Below are 21149 nucleotides of genomic sequence, written 5' to 3'. Positions count from 1 at the left end.
ATTCCTGGGCATATATCCAGAGAAAACCATAATTCATAAAGATATTTGCACCCCAATGTTCACTGAAGCACTATTTACAATATCCAAGACATGGAAGCAACCTAAATGTCCATCAGCAGAGGAGTGGATAGAGAACATGTGGTACATATATACATGGCATATCACTCGGTCATAAAAAAGCGAAACAATGCCATTTGCAGCAACACGGATGGACCTAGACATTATTACAGATTGCCATACTGAGTGAAGTCTGAGAAAGACAAATTATCCTATGGTATCCCTTATATGTGGAATCTGAAAAAAATGGTACAAATGAACTCATTCACAAAACAGAAACAGTGCAACAGATGTAGAAGAAAATTTTACAATCACCAGGGGGAAAAGATGGGTTAGGATAAATTGGGAGATTGGGACTGAGGTATACACACTACTATATATAAACAGATGGTAAGGAATTAATAAGGACCTTTTTCACTCTCCTTTCACTCTTTTTCACTCAATATCAATAACCTCAGATATGCAGAAGACACCACCCTTATGGCAGAAAGTGAAGAGGAGCTAAAAAGCCTCTCGATAAAAGTGAAAGATGATGCTGTGAAAGTGCTGCACTCAATATGCCAGCTAACTTGGAAAACTCAGCGGTGGCCACAGGACTGGAAAAGGTCAGTTTTCATTCCAATCCCAAAGAAAGGCAATGCCAAAGAATGCTCAAACTATCACACAATTGCACTCATCTCACATGCTAGTAAAGTAATGCTCAAAATTCTCCAAGCCAGGCTTCAACAGTACACGAACCGTGAACTTCCGTATGTTCAAGCTGGTTTTAGAAAACGTAGAGGAACCAGAGATCAAATTGCCAACATATGTTGGATCATGGAAAAAGCAAGAGGGTTCCAGAAAAACATCTATTTCTGCTTTATTGATTATGCCAAAGCCTTTGACTGTGTGGATCACAATAAACTGTGGAAAGAGATGGGAATACCAGACCACCTGACCTGCCTCTTGAGAAACCTGTTTGCAGGTCAGGAAGCAACAGTTAGAACTGGACATGGAACAACAGACTGGTTCCAAATAGGAAAAGGAGTATGTCAAGGCTGTATATTGTCACCCTGCTTATTTAACTTCTATGCAGAGTACATCATGAGAAACACTGGACTGGAAGAAGCACAAGCTGGAATCAATTTTGCTGGGAGAAATATCAATAACCTCAGATATGCAGATGACACCACCCTTATGGCAGAAAGTGAAGAGGAACTAAAAAGCCTCTTGATGAAAGTGAAAGAGGAGAGTGAAAAAGTTGGCTTAATGCTCAACATTCAGAAAACGAAGATCATGGCATCCAGTCCCATCACTTCATGGCAAATAGATGTGGTAACAGTGAAAACAATGTCAGACTTTATTTTTCGGGGCTCCAAAATCACTGTAGATGGGGATTGCACCCATGAAATTAAAAGATGCTTACTCCGTGGAAGAAAAGTTATGACCAACCTAGATAGCATATTCAAAAGCAGAGACATTACTTTGCCGACTAAGGTCCATGTCCAGTCAAGGCTATGGTTTTTCCTGTGGTCATGTATGGATTTGAGAGTTGGCCTATAAAGAAAGCTGAGCACCGAAGAATTGATGCTTTTGAGCTATGGTGTTGGAGAAGAGTCTAGAGAGTCCCTTGGACTGCAAGGAGATCCAACCAGTCCATCCTAAAGGAGACCAGTCCAGGGTGTTCATTGGAAGGGCTGATGTGGAAGCTGAAACTCCAGTACTTTGGCCACCTCATGTGAAGAGCTGACTCACTTGAAAAGACCCTGATGCTGGGAGGGATTGGGGGCAGGAGGAGAAGGGGACGACAGAGGATGAGACGGTTGGATGACATCACCGACTCGATGGACATGGGTTTGGGTGGACTCTGGGAGTTGGTGATGGACAGGGAGGCCTGGCGTGCTGCGGTTCACGGGGTCGCAAAGAGTTGGACACAACTGAGCGACTGAACTGAACTGAACTGTAGAGCACAGGGAACTCTACTCGATACTCTGTAATGGCCTAAAAGAGCAAAGAATCTAAAAAAGAAAGGATATATGTACATGTGTAACTGATTCACTTGTCTGTACACTTGAAACTAACACAACATTGTAAATCAATCTTACTCTAATAAAAATTATTAAAAAAAAGAAAGGCAAACAAAAAAATTTAAGTTAAAAATAATCGTCGTCTTCTTTTACTTCTCAGAGTAGCATTACTCTAGTAGTTATATCATTTAACATGTTCTCTTTTCCTAACTGCTAAACTGAGTTGGAACCAAATATGGGTTGAAGACCTGTCTTCCCCTCAGGGTACCTGAGATGTGCAAAACCTGAGACCCAGAGGTAGAAGGTAAGCAGAACCATGTTTTGAACAGCTTTGGTTGAACCACAGCTTCCTTTAGGACCTGCTTTTGTTTGGCTTCCTGGGTTGGTGATAATATTATTTATTTGAAGATGTATAAAAGTTTGTACCTCAAAAGTATATGTATCAAACAAATTAATATATTCTTCTATACCCACAAGGAAAAAATGTTAAATAATAAAGATGGAAATTAAGTGCTAATCAGAAAGGTAACCCTAAGTTTAATGTTGCTTCTAAAGATAGGATCCTCTGAACCAGAGACTCCGAAGTGTAAATTTTTTTTGAACTTCAAAAGTTAAAGAGTATATGCTAGACTCATAATAGATCCTTCCTATGTTCAAACTGTATTCAAGGTTATTTACTTTCCTGATGACTTGAACATGTGATTTTATCATTCAAGATATCACAGGCAAAAGGCAAGACACATGCATGCATGTAATACATATAATGGTTTAATGGAAAACTGTGGTTAAAAAAAAACTTTGAACTTACTGTTCATGGAAATCCAGCATTGGTGGCTCAAATCGTATAGGTCTGCAGTTACCCCGGTACAGAGATATACTGTAAGTAAAAAGAAAACAGCGTTAAGAAGCAATTTTGCAAACTATGTATTTCCCCAAACCAAAGTCAGACACTTGAGTTTTCATGACAGAATATCTAGAAAAATGGAGTCTAATGTATTAGAAATATGTGCTTTTTATATTAGAATAAATAAATAAATGGTTTTTTTAAAGTATCTTTCCTATTCGAAGGTATATGGAAACAGAAAATACTCCAGTAGACTGCTAAAATTTATTTGGCTGATGTAACTGATAACTATATACCTTATATGTTCATTCGGATTTTCTGATAAAGGTACAATGAACAATAGTTAACACAACTAACTACCTGGAGGCAATATATATAGAAAAAACCCTGCAATCCCATTTTAACTAAAGTGGCAAAGAACTAAACAAAAATCAATTTGGGGACAGAAGTTTCTAGGAACTGAAATAAATCTTTAATCTGAGAGTTCAGGACATACTGATCTATGACATCTTGGCCTAAATATTTGAGTATCATTTCTAACTATTCCACTTGATATTAGAACTTCTCACTAAAACAGATCCCTGACTAGCAAACCTATTAGACATTACCAAAACCAAATATTGATGCAAAGTATAAATGACTTTGGTGGGGGTGATCCAGGTACCTAAAGTTATCTGCTTACAAACTAAGGAAGTAAGAAAGTTGGCCACTAAAGTTTCTAAATAGTAGATTATCTTTCTGTTGCATTTTAAGAAATGATGGAAGGGCAAAACTTATTTTTGTGAGACTACGTTATTTCATTACCTCCATAATTCAGAAGAGCACAAGCTTCAAATGATAGAGCAATTTCATTTGGAAATACATTAGAAATTAACAAGGACATACAGAAAATGTAGAAAATCTAGCTTTAATTCAATTCAATAAAGATTAAATATTCTAAGTAGTGGAATAACTGAGCTTAAAGAAATAAGGTTAAAGATGTTTTCGGTCTCACCAAATAAGACCATTTCTCTGTGCCGCTTGATAATCTTCTACATGAGTTGAGCATTGAAGACGACAAACACACGAAGGAAAAGATCAAATGTAAGATTATACTTTACTAGAGCACAAAAGCAAAGGAGAAAAGGAAAGATATAAGCATCTGAATGCAGAGTTCCAAAGAACAGCAAGGAGAGATAAGAAAGCCTTCTTCAGTGATCAATGCAAAGAAATAGAGGAAAACAACAGAATGGGAAAGACTAGAGATCTCTTCAAGAACATTAGAGATACCAAGGGAACATTTCATGCAAAGATGGGCTCACTAAAGGACAGAAATGGTCTGGACCTAACAGAAGCAGAAGATGTTAAGAAGAGGTGGCAAGAATACATGGAAGAACTGTACAAAAAAGATCTTCACGACCCAGATAATCATGATGATATGATCACTAATCTAGAGCCAGACATCTTGGAATGTGAAGTCAAGTGGGCCTTAGAAAGCACCACAACAAACAAAGCTAGTGGAAGTGATGGAATTCCAGTTGAGCTGTTTCAAATCCTGAAAGATGATGCTGTGAAAGTGCTGCACTCAATATGCCAGCAAGTTTGGAAAACTCAGCAGTGGCCACAGGACTGGAAAAGGTCAGTTTTCATTCCAATTCCAAAGGAAGGCAATGCCAAAGAATGCTCAAACTACTGCACAACTGCATGCATCTCACATGCTAGTAAAGTAATGCTCAAAATTCTCCAAGCCAGACTCAAGCAATACGTGAACCGTGAACTCCCTGATGTTCAAGCTGGTTTTAGAAAAGGCAGAGGAACCAGAGATCAAATTGCCAACATCCGCTGGATTATGGAAAAAGCAAGAGAGTTCCAGAAAAACATCGATTTCTGCTTTATTGACTATGCCAAAGCCTTTGACTGTGTGGATCACAATAAACTGTGGAAAATTCTGAAAGAGATGGGAATATCAGACCACCTAACCTGCCTCTTGAGAAATCTGTATGCAGGTCAGGAAGCAACAGTTAGAACTGGACATGGAACAACAGACTGGTTCCAAATAGGAAAAGGAGTACATCAAGGCTGTATATTGTCACCCTGCTTATTTAACTTATATGCAGAGTACATCATGAGAAATGCTGGACTGGAAGAAGCACAAGCTGGAATCAAGATTGCTGGGAGAAATATCAATAACCTCAGATATGCAGATGACACCACCCTTATGGCAGAAAGTGAAGAGGAACTCAAAAGCCTCTTGATGAAAGTGAAAGAGGAGAGTGAAAAAGTTGGCTTAAAGCTCAACATTCAGAAAATGAAGATCATGGCATCCAGTCCCATCACTTCATGGGAAATAGATGGGGAAACAGTGGAAACAGTGTCAGACTTTATTTTTCTGGGCTCCAAAATCACTGCAGATGCTGAGTGCGGCCATGAAATTAAAAGACGCTTACTCCTTGGAAGAAAAGTTATGACCAACCTAGATAGCATATTCAAAAGCAGAGACATTACTTTGCCGACTAAGGTCCGTCTAGTCAAGGCTATGGTTTTTCCTGTGGTCGTATATGGATGTGAGAGTTGGACTGTGAAGAAGGATGAGTGCCAAAGAATTGATGCGTTTGAACTGCGGTGTTGGAGAAGACTCTTGAGAGTCCCTTGGACTGCAAGGAGATCCAACCAGTCCATTCTGAAGGAGATCAGCCCTGGGATTTCTTTGGAAGGAATGATGCTAAAGCTGAAGCTCCAGTACTTTGGCCACCTCATGCGAAGAGTTGACTCATTGGAAAAGACTCTGATGCTGGGAGGGATTGGGGGCAGGAGGAGAAGGGGACAACAGAGGATGAGATGGCTGGATGGCATCACAGACTCAATGGACGTGAGTCTGAGTGAACTCCGGGAGATGGTGCTGGACAGGGAGGCCTGGTGTGCTGCTATTCATGGGGTCACAAAGAGTCGGACATGACTGAGCGACTGAACTGAACTGAGCTGAACTGAGAGCACAAAACTAAAGACACTGGGACAATGAGAGCACAATTCCTCACAAGATAGTTGCCACCTTATAGCCAGAGGTACAAAATCTATTCCCTGTTGATTTCTGCCCTTCTTAGAAAACATATTGTAACAAGAATACTCTTCTGCTCCCTTAAAATAATGATACTGATCAGTTCACCAGTTTTAACAGTATGAACCTCAAACTTACGTAAATCTCCATCCAATCAAGAAAAAATTGCAATGTAAAAAGTAACTATGTGTAAGTCATTAATTCATATATATTAACACTGTTAGAAGCTAGAGATACAAAGGAGATTAAGACATTTTTTTTTTTCCTCTCACAGAACCGAGAACTGCAAGTGGAAATGTCTAAAGTGGTCAGGGAAGGGGGGCAGAAAAGTGCACAACCCATTCACTTGACACAAATAGCCTGAATGTCAGGGGCCGTCTAGTGGCTGGGGCTATGGGAACACGGCACAGAGCCTGTTCTCATGGCACTAACATCCCGGTAGGAAAAACAAAAGTGGAACCTATCACGTGATGATGCCCAACATATAAAGACAAATCGAACGCAGCAGGAAACAGAGACAGTCTCTCTGACGAGGGACATGTGTTGAGACCGGAGAGGTGAAGACCGGAGGAAGAAAGCAGGGGTGTCCTTGGAGTACTGAGGAACAGGGAGGCTGACGCGGCTGCAGGGCTGGAAGCAGGCGGAAGAGACCAGAATTGAGATCAGAGAGCTACAGAGGCCAGGTCTCATTGTAGGAATTTGGATTCTATTCTCAGTTTAACAATAAGCCTCTACATGTTTGAAGCAAGGAAGTAACATGACCTTTAAATTAACACATTTAAAAGGTTAATTCCGGCTGCTGTGTGAAGAAGACTGCAGGAGCCCAAGAGGGAAGCCCTGCAGTTGTTCAGAGAAGGGGGGGACGGTCACTGTGGCCGAGGGTGACGGCAAGAGGTGGTGGTGGAAGCTGCAGATGTCATGCTGAGGGACTGACTGTGGAGAGTAAGGGAAAGGAGACAGGCATCAGGATGACTAAGATTCTGGCTGGAGACACTGGATCCTCAGCCATGACACGAGAGAGTGGGCTGGAAGCCGGGAAGGGCAGTGGGTAGGCTTTCAGGAGTACTGTTTCAGACATTTACACTTATCTAGATGGATATGTCAAGTACGCAGACAGTAATAGACATACATGGTTACTGCTTCATACTAAAAAGTCACTGACTGAGGGAACTGATCTTAAATCTAGTCATTCTGGTGAGTCAATTCTAACAATCTACAGACTCTCTTAGACCTTCCCCTGCCACTGTATGTGGTGTTGCTAAAATGACCACTATCTTGGATTATCTCTATATACAAATCACCTGCAAGTAACAATTCTATTTCTTCCTTTTAAATCCTCGGACCTTGTTTTCCTTTGTTATGCCTCACGTGGACTAAGACCTACCATAAAATGTTCCAAAGAGGTGGGGTCCAGCAATTATTACTGTGACATTTATAGGATGCTCCCAGAATATGAGGTAGAGGGAACAATATATAAAAGACGATTACCTCATAAATAAATGTGTATTTTCAAGACAACAGCAGATCTGTATCTAAGGAACAATTTAACAGTTGAGTGGGTACAACACAAATTGTCACAGGCATATAAACTTATTTTAACAAAACCAAAAATCCAACAACATAGCTGTTGTGTACCCACAGCTAATTGAAATGGTTGCTACTGTTTATTTAGAATGCCCATGACACTGTTGAGTGCTTTAAAAAGCAAGTGTCTACGAATCTGTAAGGTTGAAAAATAAACTGGAGAAGCAGTATGGAAAATGGTGCCCTTTGTCACTTCCAAAGAAACAGAATCTGAGACATTAAAAAAGTAAAACATGATCTTATGCTTTCTGCAGTGATTACACTTGTTTTGGAAGCCTCAATAAAATTTTTTATTTTCATGAAACTATTAACTGCTTATTTCGAGATAAGGAGATGAATAAGGGCTATTTCCTGACTTCAAGTGAGAGAACAACTGGAGAGATACAAGAAATCTATGTTTCTTGGTGAACTGTCAAGGTCAAAGTTAACCATACAGCTCAGTTCAGTCGCTCAGTCATGTCCGACTCTTTGCGACCTCATGGGCTGCAGCACGCCAGGCCTTCCTGTCCATCACCAACTCCTGGAGATTACCCAAACTCGTGTCCATTGAGTCGGTGATCCCATCCAAACATCTCATCCTCTGTCGTCCACTTATGCTCCTGCCTTCAATCTTTCCCAGCATCAGGGTCTTTTCAAGTGAGTCAGCTCTTCGCATCAGGTGGTCAAAGTATTGGAGTTTCAGCTTCCACATCATTCCTTCCAATGAACATCCAGTACTGATCTCCTTTAGGATGGACTGGTTGGATCTCCTTGCAGTCCAAGGGACTCTCTAGACTCGTCTCCAACACCACAGTTCAAAAGCATCAATTCTTCAGTGCTCAGCTTTCTTCACAGTCCAACTCTCACATCCATACATGACCACAGGAAAAACCATAGCCTTGACTAGATGGACCTTTGTTGGCAAAGTAATGTCTCTGCTTTTGAATATGCTATCTAGGTTGGTCATAACTTTTCTTCCAAGGAATAAATGTCTTGTGATTTTACGGCTACAATCACCATCTGCAGTGATTCTGGAGCCCTAAAAAATAAAGTCAGCTACTGTTCCCACTGTTTCCCCATCTATTTGCCATGAAGTGATGGGACCAGATGTCATGATCTTAGTTTTCTGAATGTTGAGCTTTAAGCCAACTTTTTCACTCTCCTCTCTCACTTTCATCAAGAGGCTCTTTAGTTCTTCACTTTTTGACATAAGGGTGGTGTTATTTGCATATCTGAGGTGATTGATATTTCTCCCAGCAATCTTGATTCCAGCTTGTTTCTTCCAGTCCAGCATTTCTCATGATGTACTCTGCATATAAGTTAAATAAGCAGGGTGACAATATACAGCCTTGATGTACTCCTTTTCCTATTTGGAACCAGTCTGTTGTTCCATGTCCAGTTCTAACTGCTGCTTCCTGACCTGCAAACAGGTTTCTCAAGAGGCAGGTCAGGTGGTCTGGTATTCCCATCTCTTTCCACAGTTTATTGTGATCCACACAGTCAAAGGCTTTGGCATAGTCAATAAAGCAGAAATCGATGTTTTTCTGGAACTCTCTTGCTTTTTCCATGATCCAACATATGTTGACAATTTGATCTCTGGGTCCTCTGCCTTTTCTAAAACCAGCTTGAACATACGGAAGTTCACGGTTCGTGTATTGTTGAAGCCTGGCTTGGAGAATTTTGAGCATTACTTTACTAGCATGTGAGATGAGTGTAATTGTGTGGTAGTTTGAGCATTCTTTGGCATTGCTTTTCTTTGGGATTGGAATGAAAACTGACCTTTTCCAGTCCTGTGGCCACCGCTGAGTTTTCCAAGTTAGCTGGCATATTGAGTGCAGCACTTTCACAGCATCATCTTTAGGATCTGAAATAGCTGAAATGGAATTCTATCACCTCCACTAGCTTTGTTCATAGTGATGCTTTCTAAGGCCCATTTGACTTCAAATTCCAGGATGTCTGGCTCTAGGTGAGTGATCACACCATTGTGATTATTTGCATACAAGACCTTCCTAAATAAAGCATACAGTACCTTCTGAGAGCTTTGGGAATGTGCATGAACTATGAAATTTAAAATGTTTTCCTAGGGGTAATTACTACCTAAACCAAGGGTACTCTTTCGCCCAGTATTTCTTAATGAATGATTTGTGGTCTACCTAAATCTTAATCATCTAGGATGCTTGTAGAAATGCAGATTCCAGGGCTCTACACCTCTGGACTATGATTGGTTACTTCTAGTGTGGAGCCCAGAGAACATCTCTGGACCACAGAGGAAAAAAGAAAGAAAAACTCAAAAGCAAACAAAACCCCCAGTGTATTAGAACAGTAAGAGAAAAGGCTGCAATCTGCTCATATTGCCTCCTTATTGCCGGGCTGCGGCAGCGCTGCACTGAGAGGGCCCCGTACCGCAGTTTCTCTAGGGCAGGGGAGAGCCCAAGGGAGACACTGACCTCCCCTAGTGCTGTGGGGAGATGAAAGGACATCCAGGGTTCTGAGGCCCAAAGAACCCCACACAGGTTGAACTTGAAAAGGCACATTATGATTAACTTGTCAAAAGTCAAAGAATCTTGGAAGCAGCAAAAGCAACACATCACATACAAGGGGCACACCCCACCACATACGGCTCCAGCAGCCCCTCAGCTGTGGCTTCATCTTCTGCAGTTTCAGTTACATGCATCCAACTGTGGTCTGAAAATACTAAATGAAAAAGTCCAGAAGTAAAGAATGCTTAAGTTTTAAACTGCACACCTCTCTGAGGAACATGATGCAACTTCGTGCTGCCTGGCTCTGCCCTGAGACATGACTTCCCTTTGTCCCTTGTACCCTTTTGTACATGTGACCCAGTGTCAGTATAGGAAAAAATGGAGTATATTCAGTGTTCGGTACCACCTGCAGGAACAGAGCAGTGTTTGAAATGTATGTCCCACAGATAAGGAGGGGCTACCGCTCAAGTGGCTTTCCCAAGAGAAATTTTGTAAGCAGAGAGACAATGGAATGACATATTCAAAATGTTGAAAGAAAATAACTATCAAACAACAATACAATACCCAGCAAGGCCATCATTCAGAAATGAAGGATAGACTTCACTGAACAAACAAAATTTGGGCAGGGGGAGTAGTTCACTCTAGCCTCTTCTATTAAATATTTCTTTACTTTTTAAAATAAAGGTCATAAACAGACCAATTGAAAAAATTAAAATAAGGTCTGTAGATTAAATACTAGTATATTTAAATGTTAATTTCCTGATTTTACTGTTATTTACAAAATAATGCACATATTTATAAGAAATATATATTGAAGTTTTTAGGGGTAAAAGAGCATCATGTCTACAACTGAGTCTGAAAAGATTCAGAAAAATAATTACACATATACATATATAGAGAGAGACAGACAGGGAAAGAGATGAGGAAAGACGTGGGGGAGAGGGAGATAATGAATGATCAAGCAAATGTGGTAAAATGTTACTAGGGGAATCAATCTAGGTCAGTAGCACAATTCTTTGTACTATTTTTGCATTTACTTTCTAAAGTTATTTCAAAACAAATCGTTAAAATATTAAACTGAAAACTACACTACATGTCTTGTAGACAATATATGCTTAGATCTTTCCTTAATATAGTCTGACAATTAGTGTTGAAACCACTCAGAGTTATTGTAATATTTGATATGGTTGGGATTAGGTCTACCATCAAATTACTACAGTCTTCAAGATGTATGCAAAGTGGTACTATTTTTTGCATGTATGTCATTTCATGTACAGCTAAAAGCTCCAGAGCTATAAAATAAATGTTAAGTACACACCCAAATGAAATCTTGAGAAACAATTTAAGAACATTAACTTTTTCACAGAATTTAAAACAGATATTAGCAAGTTCTGGATCTGACTACAATCTTCTAGATACTGATGGTTAACCGCAGGCAACCAAAATGGCTGTAATTAGTATTAGTGAAAAGCAAACGATACAATTAAAGAACCTCAACTATCCTATGGAAGGAATGATGCTAAAGCTGAAACTCCAGTACTTTGGCCACCTCATGTGAAGAGTTGACTCATTGGAAAAGACTGATGCTGGGAGGGATTGGGGGCAGGAGGAGAAGGGGACGACAGAGGATGAGATGGCTGGATGGCATCACGGACTCGATGGATGTGAGTCTGAGTGAACTCCGGGAGTTGGTGATGGACAGGGAGGCCTAGCGTGCTGCGATTCATGGGGTCGCAAAGAGTCGGACACGACTGAGCGTCTGAACTGAACTGAACCGTCCTAATTTGAAAAGTACTCCCTAGTCCAGTGTCTTTGGCTTTTATCCTAGAGACACCAGGAAACTTAAAGATCAGAAGACTCTGGCTCTTCTTGTGGACACTGCATATATACATACACACACACAGATACACACATGTATTTCTTCCTACCTAACTGCACACAGTAACAATTCCAGCTGTTGTAACAACACAATATAATAACATCAACACTGCGCCCAACACCAGACACCTGCCCTAGCTCTTCATCTGTTGAAACGCTCTGCCCTAAGACTTCACCAGGAAAAGCTGAAACATCACTTCAGAGAGACCCTCCTTATGGTCAAATCTGAAGAAGTAATAGAGTCTTGTCTATCCCAGACTTTTCTTGAGCTGACGTTTTGTTCATTTACTTGGTGGCTTACGGTTTTCCCCATTAGCACACAGGTTGTACCAGGGCAGGTGTCTTGACTATCTGGTCTATCCAGCTCTGTGGTAGTTTTAAAATATGATCACAGATTCTCTGATAGGCCTCTCTTCAAGTAGTAGGGGCTTAGTTCTGCTTTCCCTGGGGGTAACTTCCCATGAATGAAACATGGTGGAGGTGACTGTGTGTGATTTCCAGGACTCAGTTAGAAAAGACACCGTGGCTTTCTCCTTGTGTTCTCTCTTTGATCTGCTCTAGCGTCATCAGCTGCTGTGACACATGGCACAGAGGTCCCCACAGTAAAGAATGAAGGTCTCTTGTCAACAGCCAGCAAGGAACTGGGGCCTTTTGCTAATGTTTCGTGAGTGAGCCATCTTGGAAAGGACCCACTGGGCCTACATCTTCATATGCCTGCAACTCCAAATGATGTCTCGGCTGAAATCACAGGAGAGACCCTCGTTAAGATCCCCAACTACTCAGCCAGAATTGTTCTCAAGTTTCTTATTCACAGAAATAGAAAGGTAATAAATGTCTGCCGCTTTAAGCTTCTAGGTTTGGAGGTAATTTATTACAAAGCAACAGACAACACACATAATGATTCAATCATCAATTCTTACTATAATGCCTGGTGTATGTAAAGATCCCAGTAAATGTTTGCTGAATGACTGAACAAATTTGCTGAATGAGCAACAAAACTGTGGGTGTTAACAAACACACACAGTTCAGTTCAGTCGCTCAGTCATGTCCGACTCTTTGCGACCCCATGGAATGCAGCACGCCAGGTCTCTCCTTCCATCACCAACTCCTGGAGTTTACCAAACTCATGTCCATTGAGTTGGTGATGCCATCCAACCATCTCATCCTTTGTTGTCCCCTTCTGCTCCTGCCTTCAATCTTTTCCAGCATCAGGGTCTTTTCAAATGAGTCAGTTCTTCACATCAGGTGGCAAAAGTATTGGAATTTTAGCTTCCACATCAGTCCTTCCAATGAATATTCAGGACTGATTTCCTTTATGATGGACTGGTTGGATCTCCTTGCAGTCCAAGGCACTCTCAAGAGTCTTCTCCAACACCACAGTTCAAAAGCATCAATTCTTTGGTGCTCAGCTTTCTTTATGGTCCAACTCTCACATCCATACATGACTACTGGAAAAATCATAGCTTTGACTAGATGGACCATTGATGGCAAAGCAATGTCTCTGCTTTTGAATATGCTGCCTAAGTTGGTCATAACTTTTCTTCCAAGGAGCAAGCGTCTTTTAATTTCATGGCAGCAATCACCATCTGCAGTGATTCTGGAGACCAAAAACAAAATCTGTCACTGTTTCCATTGTTTCACCATCTGTTTGCCATGAAGTGATGGGACCGGATGCCATGATCTTCGTTTTCTGAATGTTGAGCTTTAAGCCAACTTTTTCACTCTCCTCTTTCACTTTCATCAAGAGGCTCTTTAGTTCTTTGCTTTCTGCCATAAGTGTGGCGTCATCTGCATATCTGAGGTTACTGATATTCTCCTGGCAATCTTGATTCCAGCTTGTGCTTCCTCCAGTCCAGCATTTCTCATGATGCACTGTGCATAGAAGTTAAATAAGCAGGATGACAATATACAGCCTTCACGTACTCCTTTCTTGATTTGGAACCATTCTGTTATTCCATGTCTAGTTCTAACTGTTGCTTCCTGACCTGCATACAGATTTCTCAAGAGGCAGGTCAGGTGGTCTGGTTTTCTCACCTCTAAGAATTTTCCACAGTTTTTTGTGATCCACACAGTCAAAGGCTTTGGCACAGTCAATGAAGCAGAAAGGGATGTTTTTCTGGAACTCTCTTGCTTTTTGGATGATCCAGTGGATGTTGACAGTATGATCTCTGGTTCCTCTGCCTTTTCTAAATCCAGCTTGAACATCAGGAAGTTCACGGTTCACATATTATTGAAGCTGGGCTTGGAGAATTTTGAGCATTAGTGTATGGGATGAGTACAACTGTGCAGTAGTTTGAGCATTTTTTGGCATTGCTTTTCTTTTGGATTGGAATGAAAACTGACCTTTTCCAGTCCTGTGGCCACTGCTGAGTTTTCCAAATTTGCTGGCATATTGAGTGCAGCCCTTTTATAGCATCATCTTTCAGGATTTGAAATAGCTCAACTGGAATTCCATCACCTCCACTAGCTTTGTTTGCAGTAATGCTTCCTAAGTCCCACTTGACTTTGCATTCCAGGATGTCTGGCTTTAGGTGAGTGATCACACCATCGTGAGTATCTGGGTAGTGAAGATCTTTTTTGTATAGTTCTGTGTATTCTTGCCACCTCTTCTCAATATCTTCTGCTTCTGTTAGGTCCAGACCATTTCTGTCCTTTAGTGAGCCCATCTTTGCATGAAATGTTCCCTTGGTATCTCTAATTTTCTTGAAGAGATCTCTAGTCTTTCCCATTCTATTGTTTTCCTCTCTCTCTCTGCACTGATCACTGAGGAAGGCTTTCTTATCTCTCCTTACTATTCTTTGGAACTCTGCATTCAAATGGGTTTATCTTTCCTTTTCTCCTTTGCCTTTCACTTCTTTTTTCTCAGCTATTTGTAAGGCCTCCTCAGACAACCAATTTGATTTTTTGCATTTCTCTTTCCTGGGGATGGTCTTGATCCCTGTCTCCTGTACAATGTCACAAACCTCATTCCATAGTTCATCAGGCACTCTGTCTATCAGATCTAATCCCCTGAATCTATTTCTCACTTTCACTGTATAATCTTAAGGGATTTGATGTAAGTCATACCTGAATGGTCTAGTGGTTTTCCCCTCTTTCTTCAATTTAAGTCTGAATTTGGCAATAAGGAGTTCATGATCTGAGCCACAGTCAGCTCCTGGTCTTGTTTTTGCTGACTGTATAGAGTGTCTCTATCTTTGGCGGCAAAGGATACAATCAATCTGATTTTGGTGTTGACCAGCTGGTGATGTCCATGTGTAGAGTCTTCTCTTGTGTTGCTGGAAGAGGGTGTTTGCTATGACCAGTGCGTTCTCTCTGCCAAACTCTATTAGCCTTTGCCCTGCTTCATTCTGTACTCCAAGGCCAAACTTGCCTGTTACCCCAGGTATTTCTTGACTTCCTACTTTTGCATTCCAGTCCCCTCTAATGAAAAGGACATCTTTTTTGGATGTTAGTTCTATAAGGTCTTGTAGGTCCACATAGAACCGTTCAGCTTCTTCAGCATTACTGGTCGGGCATAGAGTTGGATTACTGTGATATTAAACGGTTTGCCTTGGAAACAAACGGAGATCACTTTGTCATTTTTGACACTGCATTCAAGTACTGCATTTGAGACTCTTTTGTTGACTACTCCGTTTCTTCTAAGGGCTTCTTGCCCACAGTAGTATATAGAATGGTCATCTGAGTTAAATTCACCCATATCAATTCTTATTATAATGCCTGGTGTATGTAAAGATCCCAGTAAATATTTGCTGAATGACTGAACAAATACGTTAGCAAACACCCACAACCTACATTCATATAACGTTTTCATGTTTGCAACTGCTGATGCCGAATAAGTCTTCTCATTTGATCCTTACAGCAACCTCACATAAAGCATAACCTTACATCACATATAAGATAATCAGGCCAAGAAATGATCTTCCCTAGTTTGCAAATGAAAGTTGTGCTCAGAACTTAAGTAGTTTCTCTCAAGGCTACACAGCTGGTGAATACAGAACTCAAGTCTCTTGATGTCAAATCTCCCAACACATGGCTCCACAATCCTAGAAGGCATTATAAAAGGTGGCCTCATGTTAATAATATTAAACCATTACTGATACTCATCACAACATTCTGGTGTTCAGCAGAAACAAACACTGACAGAACACTATAGGCACATTATCCACCATTATATTATGCAGTCAGCACGTTTTTAAACAAAACATTATCAAGTAATTGATAACTGTATTAAAACAAAAGGGTGAGTCAGGAAGGAGAAAAATATAAATAAAAGTATGTTGGAAAATTCTGTCTTTCATAATTCTACTTCCCATGATGCTGAGATCAAGTAAGCAGAGCTCATGTCTTTGCAGAAGATCCTGCAAGTCCTTGGGGCTGAAGCAGATGAAAGCGGGAAGGGGGACTAAGCTTTTCATGGGATAAACTTCCCTGGAGCAGGGGTTCCGTTTCACCTCCAGACTGAGGGTTTTCACTCAGGACATCATGCACAGGCGACACAAGGAAGGATGGGGCTGAAGCTCTCGGCTTACTAGAAAAGTCACCGAGCAGCGCATGGGCTAAACGGCTGGGACACAAAAAGAGAAATCAGCGTAGAAATGGCTGCTGCTGTTTAATCGCTAAATCGCGTCCGACTCTTTGCGACCCCAGGCTCCTCTGTCCATGGGACTTTCCAGACAAGAATAATGGGGTGGGATCCTCCTCCAGGGGATCTCACTGCTCAGGGATCTTACCGCCCAGGGATCAAACCCACGTCTCTTGCATTGGCAGGTGGATTCTTTACTACTGAACCATCAGGAAAGCCGCAGAAATGACTACAGGAGGTCAAAAGACACAGTGTTCATCTCAGCAATCTCTCTGCCAAGTGGAAACTGGTGGGTTCCCCCAAGGAGAACCTGGGGGAAGCAGCACCCCAGGCTGGAGACCAGAAGCTGCAGTCAGAAGCTAACTTCACCTCAGCTGTGACCTGGGCCTTGTGGACTGAGTTGATGATGAGAGTAAGATGCCACGTGAGGCACACAAATGTGTCTTAGGCCCCCCGATTCCCTACAACTAAGCCCTGAGGCTTCTATCATCTGATTATAATATACTCTTCAAGTAAGCTGCCTTCTTTCACAAAGAGGATGCATTTTGTCATTTCATCCATACCTGTGCTTTATAAGCTCATCAGAAGCGGTGTCTCCACTGTCCTTCAAGACGTCTCGAGGAAGGGAGTGTATCCTCAGCCCCAGCACAGGGCAGACTAACAGCCGGCCATGTAGATGCTCCCCCCGCCTCCCTACGGTATAAGCTCCCTTGTGACAACTTGCCTTCCCTGGCTCCTCTGCTCCTCTTTCAAAGCACTTCCCCCTCTAATTCTGAACTAACACTCTATATTTCTCTTCCCGCTAAAAGAGAAAACAGTGAATGCTGAAGGATTCCGTTATAAGAATATCAAAGAGAATGCAATATAGGGCTAGTAATCAGAAGATAAGGAATTCTGTCTGAAACTCTGTCAGTCTAACCTTGGTTAGCACATCTCTTGGTTCTAAGACTTAGAGTCCTCATGTATCAAACAAGGGGGCTCAACGAGACAACCAGTTAGGGTCTCCTGAGATGAGAACTCTCTCTCACTACGGGACAACCTCCTCCTCTAGGGGCCTGCAGGCAGACCCTTGATGATAACTGAAGACAGAAGCGCAGTCCATAAAAAGTGGCTGGACCACAGGAGACGTCATTAGAGAGCTGTAAAGCCGAGCCTCTTCCAAAGCAAGGGGTGTTTCAGTTACAAGTAAACCACTCTGTATGTGATGACATGCAAGCTCAGATTTAAACCTGGTTTTCCATATGCAATACTTGAAACACATGATATGATGTGATTTCTAATCTGCTTTTCCTTCTTCACCAAACAAGTATGAGAGAAAAGGACAGCAGGAATCCCCCCAGAAAGAACTAAAAGTATGTCAGTATCTTAGTGAATATATGAAACTTTATATATTTAAAAAGCAGTTATCATCCAATTAAAAATAAATCTTATAAAAGAGGAAAAAGAAATACATGTACATTACTTCCTTACCTTTTCTGTTGGTATGAACTGAGTCCAAGTGTTGTCTCAGTCTGTGAAGGAAGAAAATGATGGTGAAAACACAGAAACCAAATGTTTATACTACAGACATACAGAATATTCACATATTTTATTACAGCTTCAACTTTGATTTTATACTCACTTTCAGGTTACATCTGATCCCTAAATCATGTGAAATGAACTGTCACACCATTATTATTCAAATGAGAGAACAATTTGGATTAAATTTTAAACAGACGTGGAAATAATACAAAGTACCGATATTTGATTTTTAGAAGTTTGCCAAACCAATACATTCTATGAGAAGAGACCCCTGTGAGGCTGCATGCGACTCTCACTGCTCACTGCTTCCCAGCTGTACTTAGGGACTGGTGTACTACGGTTCCTGCCACCATGGAGCGCGAGGTATCGGGGGAGGCAGTCATTTTAAAACTAAACAAATACATGTTTGTACACTGAATCAAGGACTTCAGAAAGTTGCTGTGCAACTGGAAAGACACTATGAAGGAAAATAAATAGGTAACATGCTTAAATATGTCACAAGGGAAGGCCTGTCTCCAAGAGATACCATTTATACTGAAGAGCGGGATTGTGTGGCAGTGGAGAAAGCCGCACCTGCAAGGGTCCTGGTGCAGGAAGAGCATGGGTGCTCAAGACAGATGGCAGATTCATCTGGCTGGAGCTCAGAGAGAAGCGGGAGAGAAGCAGCAGTGAGGCTGCAGGCGAGGCGGCACCCGGTGATGTTGAGCCCTGGTAAGAAGTCTCGGTCGTGTTGTCCTCTAAATGCAGTACAAGGGGTCTGAAGTTGTAGGAGACAGACAGACATGGTCCAGACGACCTGAGTGCTAAAGACATTACTCTGGCTGTAGTGTAGGAAATGGATTAGAAGAGCCAGCAATCACAATTCTAGGTGTATATCCAAAATAACTGAAAAACAGAGGGACTGAGCAGGCATTTAGACGCCCATGGTCAGCAGCATTATTCACAACTACAGCACATGGAAGCAGCCCATGTGTCTATCGACGGATGCATGAGAAAAAACACAATGTGGCTTACACATACAGAAGAATACTGTTCAGCCTTGAAAAGGCAGGAAACTCTGATACACACTACTACCTGGATGAACCCTGAAGACTAAGTTGACACTCAGGCTACATGAAATAAGCCAGGACAAAAACGACATGATTCCACTTCCACGAGATCCTCAGAGCAATCAAAGTCAGAGACAGACAGTGGAATGCTGGCTGCCAGGGGCTGCAGTAAAGGGAATGGGGAATCAGTTAATGGGCACAGTTTCAGTGCAGGATGAATAAGAAAGTTCTGGAGCTAGATGGTGCTGATGCAGAAACAAACACATACATACTTAACAACGCTGAAATATACACCTAAACACGGTTAAAACTGTAATTTTATGTTATGTATATTTTACTGCCAAAATAAAAAAAGATACAGTAATCAAACCAGTGTGGCACCAGCAGAAAGACAAACAGTTCAATGGAACTGGAGAAGGGTCAGAAGTGAACTCACACATTTATGGTCAACTTGGTTTTCAACAAAGGAATCAATGTAATTCAACAGAGAAATATATATCTTTTCAACAAATGGTGCTGGAACAGATGGACAAAGCTGTGTGGAAGAAAATGAGCTTTTAAGCCTTGTTTTGGGCTTCCCTGTGGCTCAGATGGTAAAGAATATGCCTGCAATGAAGGAGACCTGGGTTTGATCCCTGGGTTGGGAAGATTCCCTAGAGAAGGAAATGGCCACCCAATCCAGTCGTCTTGCTGAGAGAATTCCCTGGACAGAGGAGCCTGCCAGATTACAATCCATGGGGTCACAAAGAGTCGGACATGACTGTCACTTTTCACTATCCTTGTATCAGACCATGCATTCAGATTAATTTTAGATAAATCACAGTTCTAAGCATAAAATTATAAAGCTTTAACAGAAAAACAGGAGATTATCTTTGCAACATTCTAACAGACAAAGATTTTCTGAACACTAGTCATATAAAAAAACACTAGTCATCAAAGGAAAAAAAAAATTACACATTGGACTTCAGTGAAAATATGCTCACCAAGAGACATTGTTACAAAAATGAAAAAGCAATTCACATACTGAAGAGAAAATATTTACAAACCACCTATTTGATGAAGGACTTGTATCCTGAACATATGGCGAACTTATGAAGCTGAATAATAAGAAAACTACTCAATATTTTTATTTTATTTTTCATTTAAAAAAAAATTTTACTTTATTTTACAATACTGGATTGGTTTTGCCATACATCAACATGAATCTGCCACGGGTGTACATCAGTTCCCAATCCTGAACCCCGCTCCCACCTCCCTCCCTATACCATCTCTCTGGGTCATCCCAGTTCACCAGCCCCAAGCATCCTGTATCCTGCATCAAACCCAGACTGGTGATTTGTTTCTTACATGATATTATACATGTTTCAATGCCATTCTCCCAAATCATCCCACCCTCGCCCTCTCCCACAGAGTCCAAAAGTCTGTTCTATACATCTGTGTCTCTTTTGCTGTCTCCCATACAGGGTTATCATTACCATCTTTCTAAATTCCATATATATGTGTGAGTATACTGCATTGGTGTTTTTCTTTCTGGCTTACTTCACTCTGGATAATAGGCTCCAGTTTCATCCACCTCATTAGAACTGATTCAAATGTATTCTTTTTAATGGCGAGTAATACTCCATTGTGTATATGTACCACAGCTTTCTTATCCACTCATCTGCTGATGGACATCTAGGTTGCTTCCATGTCCTGGCTATTATCAACAGTGCTGCGATGAACATTGGGGTACATGTGTCTCTTTCAATTCTGGTTTCCTCAGTGTGTATGCCCAGCAGTGGGATTGCTGGGTTATAAGGCAGTTCTATTTCCAGTTTTTTAAGGAATCTCCACACTGTTCTCCATAGTGGCTGTACTAGTTTGCATTCCCACCAACAGTGTAAGAGGGTTCCCTTTTCTCCACACCCTCTCCAGCATTTATTGCTTGCAGACTTTTGGATCACAGCCATTCTGATAGGTGTGAAATGGTACCTCATTGTGGTTTTGATTTGCATTTCTCTGATAATGAGTGATGTTGAGCATCTTTTCATGTGTTTGTTAGCCATCCGTATGTCTTCTTTGGAGAAATGTCTGTTTAGTTCTTTGGCCCACTTTTTGACTGGGTCGTTTATTTTTCTGGAATTGAGCTGCAGGAG

The 21149-nt window shown here is 41.3% G+C and overlaps 1 protein-coding gene across 1 annotated transcript in view; it reads right to left on the bottom strand.

The window, feature by feature from the left end:
• Positions 1-21149, bottom strand: part of TMEM131 (transmembrane protein 131) — a 176986-nt gene that overhangs the window by 97581 nt on the left and 58256 nt on the right. Inside the window, exons 3-4 of the mRNA XM_068987504.1 lie at positions 17915-17955; positions 2872-2940 (exon numbers count right to left, since the gene is read on the bottom strand). Coding sequence (XP_068843605.1) covers positions 2872-2940; positions 17915-17955 — 110 coding nt within the window. The remainder of the gene's footprint in view (positions 1-2871; positions 2941-17914; positions 17956-21149) is intronic.

Source organism: Capricornis sumatraensis, chromosome 1 (assembly GCF_032405125.1).
Source record: "Capricornis sumatraensis isolate serow.1 chromosome 1, serow.2, whole genome shotgun sequence".
Taxonomy (NCBI): domain Eukaryota; kingdom Metazoa; phylum Chordata; class Mammalia; order Artiodactyla; family Bovidae; genus Capricornis; species Capricornis sumatraensis.
The sequence above is the reverse complement of the archived record's forward strand: the minus strand, read 5'-3'. Positions and strand labels throughout refer to the sequence as shown.